This window comes from Macaca thibetana, chromosome 12 (genome assembly GCF_024542745.1).
Source record: "Macaca thibetana thibetana isolate TM-01 chromosome 12, ASM2454274v1, whole genome shotgun sequence".
Taxonomy (NCBI): domain Eukaryota; kingdom Metazoa; phylum Chordata; class Mammalia; order Primates; family Cercopithecidae; genus Macaca; species Macaca thibetana.
In genome coordinates this window covers 95034347-95048080 of record NC_065589.1, presented here as the reverse complement: position 1 = coordinate 95048080, position 13734 = coordinate 95034347, and the positions used below count along the sequence as shown (strand labels likewise).

Genomic DNA, 13734 nt, shown 5'->3' with positions numbered 1-13734 from the left:
CTGTGGGTAGGTGCTGAAGACAGACAGAAGCTGTAAAGTCCCAGATAAACAGACATTTTGGAGCCAGAGAGTACTGCTGTATACAGTGAACACTAGATACTTCTGGATCACTTTTGGGAGCCTCAGTTGATAACCTGGAATCTGTGTTTGATTAGCTATATGTGACTAAGAGCAAAATGCATTGAATAAGCCCTTGAAAATTAGATTAACTACACTTTTCATGAGAAATTACAACACAGTCATTTAGATTTAGATATATATTTCGTATTTAGGATGTCCTTCTAAGTATGTGAATTTTCCAGGGATTATTTCTATGTACTTATATGTTTTAGCTGCATTTCTGATTATCAGCCTCTACTAACAGAAGTGGTCGAGTGATATGTGCTGTTATGAAAGGTAAACAGGAAGAAATTGGGGAAAAAAGTTTGGGAATCATCTTTATCCCGAACTGTTTTTTATCATTTAGTTGGAATCAGGGATTCCTATTCTTTTTTGTAGTAGAAAACTACTTTGCTCTTTACCTAAAGACAATACTCCAGCTATGTGAGACTCGATAGTGCCGAAAAGAGTAGTGAGCCATTTTCACTGGAGTCTGCAAGTGTGTTATTCATTGCAAATACTTGCTCTTGGAATGGTAATTAGTATACTACCTTTGTGTCTGGAGGTTAAATGCTAATTTTAAACTATAAAATTTTTGTTTTTATACTCTAAATTTGATTGAAAACAAATAGGATAGTGAGAAGTAAGAGGAAAAGAAGATTGAAGAATTGTCAAAGTGTGGAAGAAAAGAAAATGATAAAAGAAGAATGAAATTGAATGGTGAAAAGTAACTTTATTGAATTAATTAGGCTAAGTAATCATGTTAATCTGTTGTAATTTGAGACATGATTTTAAATATCAGTTTTTAAATTTATATATTTCTCTTTATAAATTACTAACATTTAGCTTTCATTCGTCTTTAAAAACCTCCTGCCAAATAGATGTTGATGTTGAGTATATTTTAGTTTGATTTTGTTAAACCTCCTATCTCCCTGAAATTTCTTCAGCTTTTCACTTAAGAATTAAATTCTACATTATTATTCTGACAACTATCAGAAAAGTTCAGTTTGTTTTTAAGATACACTGTAAGTTCATCTGATGTTGATTTTTTTTAAATAGGTTTAGCTGTTTATTAGTGGGTGATTAGGATTTGTTCTAAAGGCTAAATCCAGGTCTTTTCATGACTTAAGCTCCTATGTAGAAGGCTACTTTATTTTTATTTTTTTGGTGTAATTCTAATCAGTTTGAGTTAGTAGGTGCTATATAATTATTGTTACATGTTTTTTTTCTACTTACTGCTCATCTCAACCCTGTTCATTGCATTCAGGGAATTTAAATCTACACTCTGAAAAACAATGACAGTATTAATTCCTCAGCCTAGTTGGGGTTTCTGATGTTGAAATGTTTCACCCATGAGATATGAGCTTTTATCATTTAGCATGTGTGTATGTATTTATATGTATACATACACAGTTTTATATATAGTTTTCAGTTTTTGTATTCACAAAATGGGAACGCTATATTTCCTGTGAGCAAAAGCGCTCTTAGACCAAATTGTCTCATTGACTTTATGTCCTCTTCAAGCTTTTCTAATAATTAAAAAAATAAAAAAAGTTGCTTGCCTTAGGTTGCTCATTAAAAACCAAAGTACAGCGATAGTCTCTAGTAGTCAATGTGATTGTTATAAAGTCAGTCGTTGATTTTTTTTTTTCTAAAGAGATTTAGTAACAGGAATCCAGGAATATTTTTGGTTTTTAAGAATTATTAGATATTAATATGAATCTTGAAGTTGAATATAAATGACTAATTTATTTTATTGCAGAATAAAAACACCTGTTGTAGAGTCAGTATAATAATATTGATTTTAATTATTTTTTCTCTGCTTATTTACAGGACTGATTGTGTAGAAAAAAAAGACAGCCCTGAAGTATATTTTTGTTGCTGTGAGGGCAATATGTGTAATGAAAAGTTTTCTTATTTTCCGGAGATGGAAGTCACACAGCGTAAGTTCACAGGGAAAATACATAGGTTTGCTTAACTGTAGATTGGAAACAAAATATATTTGTGTTGATGGAATAATTTACCCCCACCTCTTCATATTCTTCTTTTCCCCCAAAATTTGAGACTATGACAAATATTTATTATAGAATTTTGTAGACCAAATCTGAGTTATTTTCCCCCCCTTTTCCACAGCCACTTCAAATCCAGTTACACCTAAGCCACCCTATTACAACATCCTGCTCTATTCCTTGGTGCCACTTATGTTAATTGCGGGGATTGTCATTTGTGCATTTTGGGTGTACAGGCATCACAAGATGGCCTACCCTCCCGTGCTTGTTCCAACTCAAGTAAGTTATTGTCCTGTACTTTGTAGTGTTTTAAATTTTATATTTTTGAGAAATATTACTGTGGTGAAACCCATTAACTTATTATAAATTATTTTCCTTTGGAGTTAATTTTTTAATGTTTATTGTCATGAGAAGTCTAGCTAACTTTGCAAGCTTATTAATGTACCATGTCCTAAACTTTTCTCACTTTAGGGTTGAGGTCTAGTAGAATGAAGGGGTATTTGCATTTCTCTTCCTCTTTGGAGAGTTTTACTTTCATGCTAATACTTTTCAGTATTAACCTGCTTTGCTTCTTTAGAAGTCGTTTATGATGGAGAAGTTAAATCATAACCCTGTCTTTGCCCTCTGTCCCCTCCCCCGTTTCTAAATTTCTGTGTCTTTTTCAAGACCACTTGGCAAAACATTTTATCCATGGGGATAGACCCAGGAAGGTAACCAAAAAAGTATAGAAAAGAGAGGTTTCATAAAGGCTTCAGGAAGATAAATCCATAAAGATGTTTTTTTAGGGAAAGGGAGCAGAAAAGTAACCTTCCTTACCATATGTTGTTGGTAGATCAAGTATTTTTGTAGATCAAGTATTTTTTTTGGTTGCCTCATATCAAGTGTGTACTGAAGACTAAAAACTTTTTTAAGGTTCTTGATTGTCACACACCACACCCCAAATATTTCTGGAAATATAGATGTGGAGGGTAATCGGATTAAATTCATTAAATTTTCTGCATTCTCTTATCATGTAGACACTTTGTGCAGGTCTGGTATTTATAAGGACTTTTCATGGAAGTAGTTAGGATTCTACAGGCCTATGAAAGCTGATAACTTTCGGTTTTACTTGCTTGAGACATCTCTGAATTCTAGTAGTTACTGTGTTTCTTTCAACTCTTAAGATCACATTACCTCAGCCTTCTGGATCTCTTGGTGTAACTTTGCTTCTTTAATACCAGAAGGATTAATGGTTAAAACTTGATAAAAGAAAATGGTAAAGTACTATAATTTAGTGACCAAAACAACTCCTTCCCTCTAAGCTTTGTTTATGTAACACACTTATTTCTCAGTGCTTGCAGCACTCTGTTAGCATTAGATCATGGATTCCCATAATCTTTGTAAGATGTGTATATAGAGAAATAAACCCAAAGGTAAAATACCGTGTTTGGTAATTAGGTAAACATTATTTTGTACACCTTGAGTATTTTAACTTTTAAACATTAGTAACGAAGTTTGTGTTCATTAAGAATCATTTCCTAAAAGTGTTTTAAAATAAAAAGTTTTAGTACATAGTCTATGTAGTCTACTCCAAATGACCATAGGATACACTCTTACCTTCTGTCAGTGATAACTTCTAAAAAAATTTGTTTTAGTATCAAAATTTAGAAGAGAGATTATTCATTATTATAATAGTTTCCTGAATTTACCAGATCTGTGATATGATAGAAACAAGCTGGAAACCACATTTATAAATAAATTTGTTATGGTTTTTATAGAAGGAGTTTTAAAATGTAATCTTATAGATAACACTGATCTATATACAGTATTGTTGCAAAAATGTGCTTAAGGCTTTTCTTAAAGGGCTTTATATCCTAGGATATATGTATGTGGTCAGTTTTTAAGAAATACTAAATAATTTAAGGGTTTGGGCTTTTAAAAAGGATTGATGTTATTCATAAATAAGAACCAGGGATTTCCTGTGAGTATTCGTACATCTCTGTGGGTTTTAGCTGTTTGTTATGGTTAAAGTTACTGTACACATTTATTTAGTACTTACATGCTCTGTCATGAGTTTATATGAATTTATATGAATTTCTGAAAAATAAGGAAGAAATGTAAAGATTTTGTGATAGAGTGACCTTGTGTGATCAAGCTTTGGTATGAAAAATACAAGACAGGCCTGACTTTATGCTTTCCTTCTGTCATAAACTATGTTGTGGAAAAGGGGCGTTGTCATCAGTGTGAAACTTCACTTTTGTCATCTCTCGCAGTCTCTGAAGCAGTATGGTTTCGTGCTTCAAGTCTTGTTTTTGCTGAGAGGTTTATGCGAACTGTTCTGCAAGACCACTTCGTGGCCATGATGTTACAAAAGGCTTAGTTTTATCTCCTATTTCAAAATAATAATTACATAAAGCATTTATTGAACATTTTAGAGTGTACTAGGGCGCTGTTAAGTTACATTATACATAAAGATGTAAATTATGTAGGAACATATAAAAAGCATAAAATTTTTTTTTTTAGTGATTTCCAAGTTGTAAGACTGATACCATCTTTGGAGTTTGTTAAAAAATACAAATTTTGGGACCACAAAATCCTGAAAGTATGGAATGGGGCATGGGATGGTATGTTTTTAATAAGCTTCCCAGGTGATTCTGGTGACCAGCCGGGTATGGAAAACACTAATTTACTTTTATCTCACAGACTTGTTTATGTAGTAAAATCTCCATAGAAAAATCTGACCCAAGGACTCTTTGTCACCAAAGCTTTGTTCTTATTACTTAGGCTGTTCTGCTGCTTTTTTCAGAAAGCAAATGCCTTTTGTTTCATATAATTCAGTCAACTTTTCTGCTATCTCAAAATCATCCTGTAGGCTAATTTATTTTCCTACTTTTGGATATTGAATAGTTTGTATGACTACTAAAATGAGGAATAACATCTTATATTAACATTGTCTCACATAGGACAAAAAGAGAAGTAAAGAAGTCATAGATATATAGAAGGGCATATTCATGTGTTTTCCATTAAAAATTTCCAAAATTCTAAAGTACATTTTGGAATAGGGTTGATGACCGTTTTTAGAATAGAGTTTATAAACATGTGATTGGATTATAGATAAAAATTTCTGTGCTCGAGTTGATACTGCCAATTCCTATTAAGACTTTTTCAAAGGGTAGGAGAAGTAGGAGAGAGAGATTCGAAGTCTTAAGGTGACTTCTGTATTTCACCCCATATTCATGTCCCCATATTTCAACTTTAATTCCATACCAGTTAGGAAAAGATCTTACAGTCTTGCCATAGAGTTTTGGAACATTCTTCCTCTGGATTCTTTAAGTGCTTTTAGACAGTGCCATAACATTTGCCATTCTTTTTCTTAGGGAGTCTTTTCCTCAAAGCTTTGGCTAAAGGATGGTTTGTAAATGAACTGGTCTGTTGTAAGACATTGTTCTCATTACTAGTAAGCTGATTCTGGCAGTTAGGTGAGGGATTCTTTATCTCTATGACATTAAATTGTTTAGATTTTTTCCTGGTTGTGTTAGTATTTTATCCTGAAGAAGTGGTGTAGGGGTTTAAGTACTTTAAAATCTGGTCTTTCATTATGGTTCCTAATAACCAATAAAAATACAAATTCTGGAATAAATTTAGCACAGTCGAAGGCATAGAGAAAAGCAGTTTGCTGGTTGTTTTTTTTTTTTTTTCTAAGTCCTATATTTCTATCATAGTTGCATGGTATCACTTTATTCTTGTTCATCCTGGATGAAAGTCTTGGAGACAACTATTCTTGCTTCTGTCATTTACCAAATCCTGTTCATTTGCCTTTTCATCCTGATTGATCCTATTGTAGTTCAGGACATTATTACTCCTAAGGCTAAGATTATTTCTATAATCTCATAGTTGGGTTTCTTGCTTCCATTTCTCTCCCTTCATCTGTACTATTGCCAAAATAGCATTTTACATGTTTGATTATGTTACTTATGTGCTTAAAATATGTGTGGACTCTCAGTGAGCCACAGCAAAGAATACCAAGTTTGGAGCATGACATGTGGTCTTCCACACTCTCTTTGTCTTTTGGTACTTTCTTACCATTACACCCCAAGACATCTGTCATATGCACCTAGCATTGTATTAGTTGTAATCCATCCTTGAAAGATTTGAGAAAATAGTGCTTGGGTCCTTCTTTCATTTGTCATTCAGATAAATAACCCCAGTTGAGAAGGGCTGATAATGTGTTTTGTTCTCCCAGTAGATTGTAAGACTCTTGAAGATGAGGTATATATTGTAATTACTGCTGTGTGTTACACAGTATTTGTATGTAATAATCATTCAGTAAGTGCTGAATTGCTGAATTGAGTTTGTTGCATTTGGAATTATACTGAGATAATAATGTAGTATGTCCAGGGATTCCTTTAATAAACATTCAGGTGCTTTAGGGCTTTGCCTTGAGAGAAATCTTGAGGCCATGATTTTGCCGGGGGCTGTAAAATAAGTTGAAGTATTTCAGGCATTTATAAGAGAATGACATTATTTAGTTCTTTCTGTAATCACAGACAAAGCATCCTATCTGTTTTCATTACCCAGGTCACTTTTCTTTTGCCTGTGCTGAAACTATCTTCCCACTTATAGGAAGATGCTTTTATAATATGCATTGAGTAAACTGAATGCAAACTGGTTTTTCTAGTGACAGTGAGTCATGAATATGAGGGAATTGATAGACTCTATTATTAAAAAGTCTTATTGTGGTTAGAGCTAATGCAGTTTCAGTAAAATGGCGCCGCCTTCATAACCGTACGTGAGCTTGTTTCCTGCTTATAAGATCTATATTTGTGCTGATAAAATACCACTTGATAAGAAAAAGAATTTTAATGGTTAGAAATGACCTGCCTTTAACAAGGCACGATGTTAGCTTCTTGTTTACTTTTAAAGGCTATATAAGTAGTGCTTCAGTATTGAAAATTAATTCTTTCTTAAATAACATCAGCCTGTTCAATCCTTACTTTATGATAGTTTGTCTAGGTGTGGGTCTGTTAAAGACTAAAGCTTTGGGATACCTAATTTAGGCATACAAAATAATCCTTTTGACCTTAACATTAAAGTAATAATAGGTTGTCATTTCATGCTATGTCAGATTACTATCCACTGAGAAACCACGCCATCTGTGAAAATGCTTTGTAGGATTTTCTTCTTGAACATGAGTTTATGTATTTAAAATTAATAAGAATCTGAAAGGGTAGGAAAACATTTTTCTGCCAAGTTAATTTAGGAGAGTATGCTGCTTCCTTATTGCGGGAGGGTGCAGGAGAAATTTACTAAATTTATTTAGTATTTAATATGCTAATAACAAGTTATACTTACAAAATAAATATTACATTCATAGAAACACGTCTTGAAATAGGTTGACTACTGATCGGAGTTTATGAACACATCTCCCTTCTGCTTTTTCTCTCATTTAAAATTCTCTTCTAATTAAAAAATTAGTTATAAATACATGTTTGTGGTATCAAGACAAACTGTACAGAAAGAAGTATGAAAAAATAGAATCATTTTCTGCTCTTCCCTTTTTCTGTCACTTTTCTGAAGTAATCATTTTTAACAGATTGGTGTGTATACCTTGGTACCTTTCTCTAACCTTATATTTTTGAGTATATATGTTTTCTTTTTTATAAACTATAAACTATTCCACAACTGGCTTCTTTTAATTTAACAGTATATGGAGGACAGCTTTTCAGATTGATATTATTAATCTTTTGGTTTATTAAATTTTGTGTTTTTAAGTGAAATGTAGTGGAGTTTCATTATATGCTTATGAAATACCAAAATTTGATTTTTTGGTAAAAATGGTATATATTTAAGGTGTACAGTGTGCTTTTTTAAGCTTAAAGTTTGTATTAAGTTTCTAAGAGATAGAACTCATATCTCACAAATATTTGCAACTTTTTTTTTAGTATGTTTAAAATATGACATAATGCTATTGTCTTATGCATGAACATTCTTTCGTATGTGTGTGGGTGTGTGTATGTGTATGTCTGAGAAATAGTGTAGGGCTACTGTAGATGTTGTTCTGTGTCCTGCCTTGGTGTGTGATCATTTTTGTATGGGTAACCTAAATTACAACTTACTTTAATATATACTTTTAATTGTGGGGAGAAGTGTCGTAAGTTATCTTGACATGCAGCTTGACAAAAGAAATTACTCTCATCAGGCATATATAATTTATTCCACTTACAAATGCTCAAACAAGGCCAGTTGGAGATTGTCTAAAATTCTATGTCCAAAAGCAAAAAGGGAGGAAGGGGAGAAGGTAAAAAATTTTAAACCTTTATCAATAACTTAAAATAAGGTAAAGTTGCACATTAAAATTAATTAATGCACCTTATTTCTAAAAGTGACTTCTGTTTAAATTTTGAAATCTTGAATTCAGGTTTTCTTTGGCTTGTACAGGGTCTCGTCTGTCAATTTACAAATGGATTGGTGCATATGGACCAGACTATGTAATTTATCCTCCTTCTCTGGCAAGGAGATGTGTATTTAGGAGGAAGTGTGTTTGTTTTTTTCCTGTGTTCTTCATTTCCTGGACCTCATCCTAGACCTTGTTCTTTCATTCCTAGTTACTTCATTGCTGTCAAATATATATATATTTAATTAAGATAATAGACGTGAAAAACGTCCCGTTGTTAGCTAAAGCTGCTTGTAGCAGATGAACTAGAAATTGTTCAGGGTTTTCGTTTTTGCTTAACTGCTCACCCAATGTTTGATTGCCTGTGGTGTGCCAGGCACCATGCTGTGTATATGGTAAAAGTGGCACGAAGACAGTACTTGTTTCCCCTTCTGGGGCCTATAGTTAATATGTAGGTGAAGTAACACAGGATGATTGTTTGATTGTAGCCTGGAAATGGAGGGTAAATAGTATAAGAAGTGAGTTGCTTCAACAATTTTAGGCAAAGACTGGAGGAAGGGAGGAAAAATGTCTGATTCCAGATCTGTACTGATTGGGAGAGGAGCCACATGTGGGTGCCTAGCTAATGCTAAGTGCTCAGTAAGTATTCACTGTTATTGGTATTAGAGTAACGACTTCAAAATTGAACTCAAACAGAATCGTTTTTACTGAAATTATTGTTGATATATGTTAATACTTTGAAATTAACTTAGTGCAATAGAAGATTCATTTTATTATGTCAGGCACTATACAGATCACATGACACATATTAACTCATTTAATTTGTTAGTACCATGGGGATTCTGTCCTATTTATCCAGTCCATTTTATTTTAGGTTTTTTTTTTTTTAACTTTAAATTCTGGGATACATGTACAGAACATGCAGGTTTGTTACGTAGGTATGTGCATGCCACGGTGGTATGCTGCACCCATCAACCCGGCAACTAGGTTTTAAGCCCCACATGCATTAGTTATTTGTCCTGATGCTCCCCTTCCCTTGTTCCGCTGCCCCTTGACAGGCCCCAGTGTATGTTGTTCCCCTCCCTGTGTCCATGTGTTCTCATTGTTCTGCTCCCACTTATGAGTGAGAACATGTGGTGTTTGGGTTTCTATTCCTGGGTTAGCTTGCTGAGGATTATGGCTTCCAGCTTCATCCATGTCCCTGCAGAAGACATGATCTCATTCCTTTTTATGGCTGCATAGTATTCCATGTGTATATATGAACCACATTTTCTTTATCCGGTCTGTCATTGATGGGCATTTGGGTTGGTTCCATGTCTTTGCTGTTGTGAATAGTGCTGCAGTAAACATACGTGTGCACGTGTCTTTATAATAGAATAATATATATTCCTTTGGGTATATACCCAGTAATGGGATTGCTGGGTCAAGTGGTATTTCTGGTTCTAGATCTTGAGGAATCACCACTCTGTCTTCCACTATGGTTGAACTAATTTACATTCCCACCAACAGTATAAAAGCGTTCCTATTTCTCCACAGCCTCGCCAGCACCTGTTGTTTCTTGACTTTTTAATAATCAGCCATTCTGACTGGTGTGAGATGGTATCTCATTGTAGTTTTGTAGTCCGTTTTATAGATAAGAAAATTGAGGCACTCATAGATGAAGTGACTTGGCTTAGAGTCACCCTAGTGGGTGGCAAAGCCTGGGCATTTATATCCAAGGATTATTGCCCATTGATTGAATGGCTTAATAAATAATTAAGTGGAGTCCATTAAAAAAACCAAAGCAGGGGCTGGGTGTGGTGGCTCACACCTGTAATCTCAGCACTTTAGCAGGCCGAGATGGGCGGATCAAGTGAGGTCAGGAGTTTTAGACCAGCCTTGCCAACATGGGAAATCAACATGGGGAAACCCCATCTCTACTAAAAATACAAAAATTAGCCAGGCATGGTGGTTCACACCTGCAATCCCAGCTACTTGGGAGACTGAGGCGGGAAATCGCTTGAACCTGGGAGGCGGAGCTTGCAGTGAGCCAAGACCGTGCCACTGCATTCCAGCCTGGGTGACAGAGCGAGACTCTGTTTCAAAAAGAAAAAAAAAAACAAAGTAGGATAAAGAGATCAGAGTATATAAACTACATTTAAAATAGTTTTCATAGTGACTGTATGTGGCCTTGTAGGTAAACAACCATTTTACCATCTCACAATTTATTCATGTGTAACATGATCTCCTTTCTGTTTTTTTCAGCTACACTTGCAGAATACAGATATGAAAATAAATCAAAATAAACTTCTGTAGCCAGTCATAAACCTGATTCTTTTAAGCAGCAACCCCGAAAGGAAAATGGGCATGCCTGCGTTTCTTTCAGACTTTTAACTCCAGTGCTGGCTACCTTGGGGTGCTCTACTTCTTAGGGAACATATCCAGAATCTTCATTTCACCTGCCTTGGCCTTTCTTTGCTTTCCTTTCAAGAGGAGTAGGATGAGAGAAACTGTAGGAAGTAGGAGTTAATCACAGAGGAATTTTGATGACCTAATTGGATGGAATCATTGCTGTGCAATTGACATGTCAATATTGTTGAATCTCTTAATGTATGTCTTGCTTTCCTTAGTTCAGAAACATCGTCCTCGCATATACTGTATTATTTATAAATTCTGTTTGTATTCTGCTTGGCAGGATACTCTTTTTAAAATTTAAAATGGTAAAATTTCTTAGAATGTAAAATAATTAGTTGATATTAAGAGGAAACAAATTCAGAATTTGTCAGTTTTCACATAGTTGGGTAGGAGGACCTTCATTCGTCTTGGTAGTCCTAAAAAGTTGTTGAGTGAGGTATCTCCACCCCCAGAAAAAAATCAGTCTCTCTCTCTCTAGATACAGAGATACAGGTATTTTTTGGAATGGTTTGACTAGTAAGTAAAAGAAAACTTGTCTCTACTAAAAAATACAAAAAGCTAGCCGGGCGAGGTGGCGGGCGCCTGTAGTCCCAGCTACTCGGGAGGCTGAGGCAGGAGAATGGCGGGAACCCGGGAGGTGGAGCTTGCAGTGAGCTGAGATCCCGCCACTGCACTCCAGCCTGGGCGACAGAGCGAGACTCCGTCTCAAAAAAAAAAAAAAAAAAAGAAAACTTATAGTACATATCATATACATGTTTAAAAAATCTATTTTCTAGAAAGATTTTTTTTTTGGTATTCCAGATCTGTGTATCTGTTTGCTAAATATCTCCATTTATATGTCTCCAGGCACTTACCATTCACGGGTAATGATTGTCTCTCACAAACCTGGTTCTCAGTAAATGGAACCACTGTCCATTTGGTTGCATAAGCCAGGAAACTAAGATGTCTCAACTCTGTTTTTCACCTTAGCTGCTTCCCCCTAGTACTTACTCCATTTCTCATGGGTCTTCTCCACAGGGAAATCTTCTCACACTTTACCTGTCATTATAAGTCAGGTTTCTCTTCACAGATGTTGAAGGTACTGAATTCCTTTTTATTAGTGTGAATTGTTGGTTAGGCTTGCCCTGCACTACTGCAAGCTTCATGAGAGCCTGGCTAGTCAGTGCCTGGCACAGACTAGTTACTCAGTAAAATTTGTGGATGAATGAATGAATGAATGAATGAACTATTCTTCATTCTTTTCTGATATTTGGCAGGTCCCCCCCCCCCCACCCACCTCAGGGGTAAGCAACCAGTAAACTACAAACCTAATAGCTTGATATTAACATGCAGATTCGATTTTCGCCATTACCTACAGTGATAGTATGTAATATCAAGCTACATTTTCTATGTTGTGAATCCAAAGAGTTTGTTTGCTTTTTGCTTAGTTGTATATTTCAGTGCATTTTATTTTACTTTATTTTTATTTTTGGAGAGGAGGTATCGCTCTGTCACCCAGGCTGGAATGTAGTGGCATGTTTTCAGCCCACTGCAGCCTCAGCCTCCCAGGCTCAGGATGTCTTCCCTCCTCAGACATCCGAGGAGCTGGGACCACAGGCATGTGCAGCCATGCTCAGCTCATTTTTAAAAAAGTTTTTGTAGAGAAGGGATCTCCCTATGTTGCCTAGACTGGTCTCGAACTCCTGAGTTCAAAGATCCTCCTGCCTTGGCCTCCCAAAATGCTTAGGTTATAGGTATGAGCTATCACGCCTGACCATTTAAAAAAATTTTGCTTTACCCCTCTTATTTTGTCATGTAGTTTATACATTCAGGACTGTTGCTGGTGTCTCTCTGTTTATTCTAATCCTCATTTATTGAGAAGTGTATTAAGCAAACATATATGTGGTTATTTTGTATTTATTTGTGTACTTCAGTGAATGTTTTTTAAAATTCTGTTTTTACCCTTCATATTTTGTTGCATAGTTGATATTTTGAGGCTTGTTCTTGGTGTCAGTTTGGGTTATTTTATAGCTTACCCTAATGTTCATTTTTTGGGAAATGTATTGAGCAGAGAAATACTTTTTGGTAAGATGTATGGATAGCACCTACTTGCACAGTGCTAGTATGGTGGCATCTTTATCTCTGAAAACACCTGTATTTAAACAAGATCTGAGAGATCCTTGAGCCTTTGGAAACCATATTCTAGTTATTCAGTTGGCATGTATTTCTTTCAAGGGATTAATTTTACTCTGGAATACTGATAAGATGTTTTGATAGTAGGATTATCTCAGCCTTTTGGATGAATTATAAATACTCTTGAATCATTATCACAGGAATGAAATCTAGAAGGAAGAAAACTAGTTAAGCAACTGGTACAGATAAATGAGTTGTCAGTTCTGTTTTGTCAGTGCTCTTATTCTCTATAGAACTGTTGGAAACTGGGGAACATAACCATCATCCATTGGAGGAATTCTCAGCTTCCCTACCACTGGTGATGATATTTCTTTTAATTTTAAATTTAGACCTTAACCTATTTTGGGATGACTGGAAAAATGAAAATCGTGTTCTCTGACAGTGTCTGAGTGTCTTTAGAATGTGAGATGTGTGATTACTTGTTCCCAGGGCTACCACTGCTTAAGTGCTTCACCTTGATGTGCTGGGCAATTTGGTTTGATAATATTCTGTCACTATGTTTTACTTAATTCTGATGATCTTGTTTTCCTGTCTTAGTTTCTTGCCATGGTGTATTATGGTGCACGCACATAGCCACCAGAAACATTTTTCTGTCTCACCATTATGATTCTGTCTTCCATGAAAGGGAAGTGAGGCAGTTCAGGAAATTCTAGAGGTTCTTAAGACAACTGTCAGAAAGTCTGAGAA

The 13734-nt window shown here is 35.2% G+C and overlaps 1 protein-coding gene across 3 annotated transcripts in view; it reads left to right on the top strand.

Annotated features, from left to right (window-relative positions):
- ACVR2A (activin A receptor type 2A) overlaps positions 1-13734 on the top strand; it is an 87144-nt gene that overhangs the window by 53612 nt on the left and 19798 nt on the right. For 2 of the 3 annotated variants that reach the window (XM_050752197.1, XM_050752196.1), the window contains exons 3-4: positions 1933-2042; positions 2233-2387. In XM_050752197.1, coding sequence (XP_050608154.1) covers positions 1933-2042; positions 2233-2387 — 265 coding nt within the window. Of the gene's footprint in view, positions 1-731; positions 827-1932; positions 2043-2232; positions 2388-13734 lie in introns of all 3 variants that reach the window. The other variant, XM_050752198.1, reaches the window with a different exon arrangement.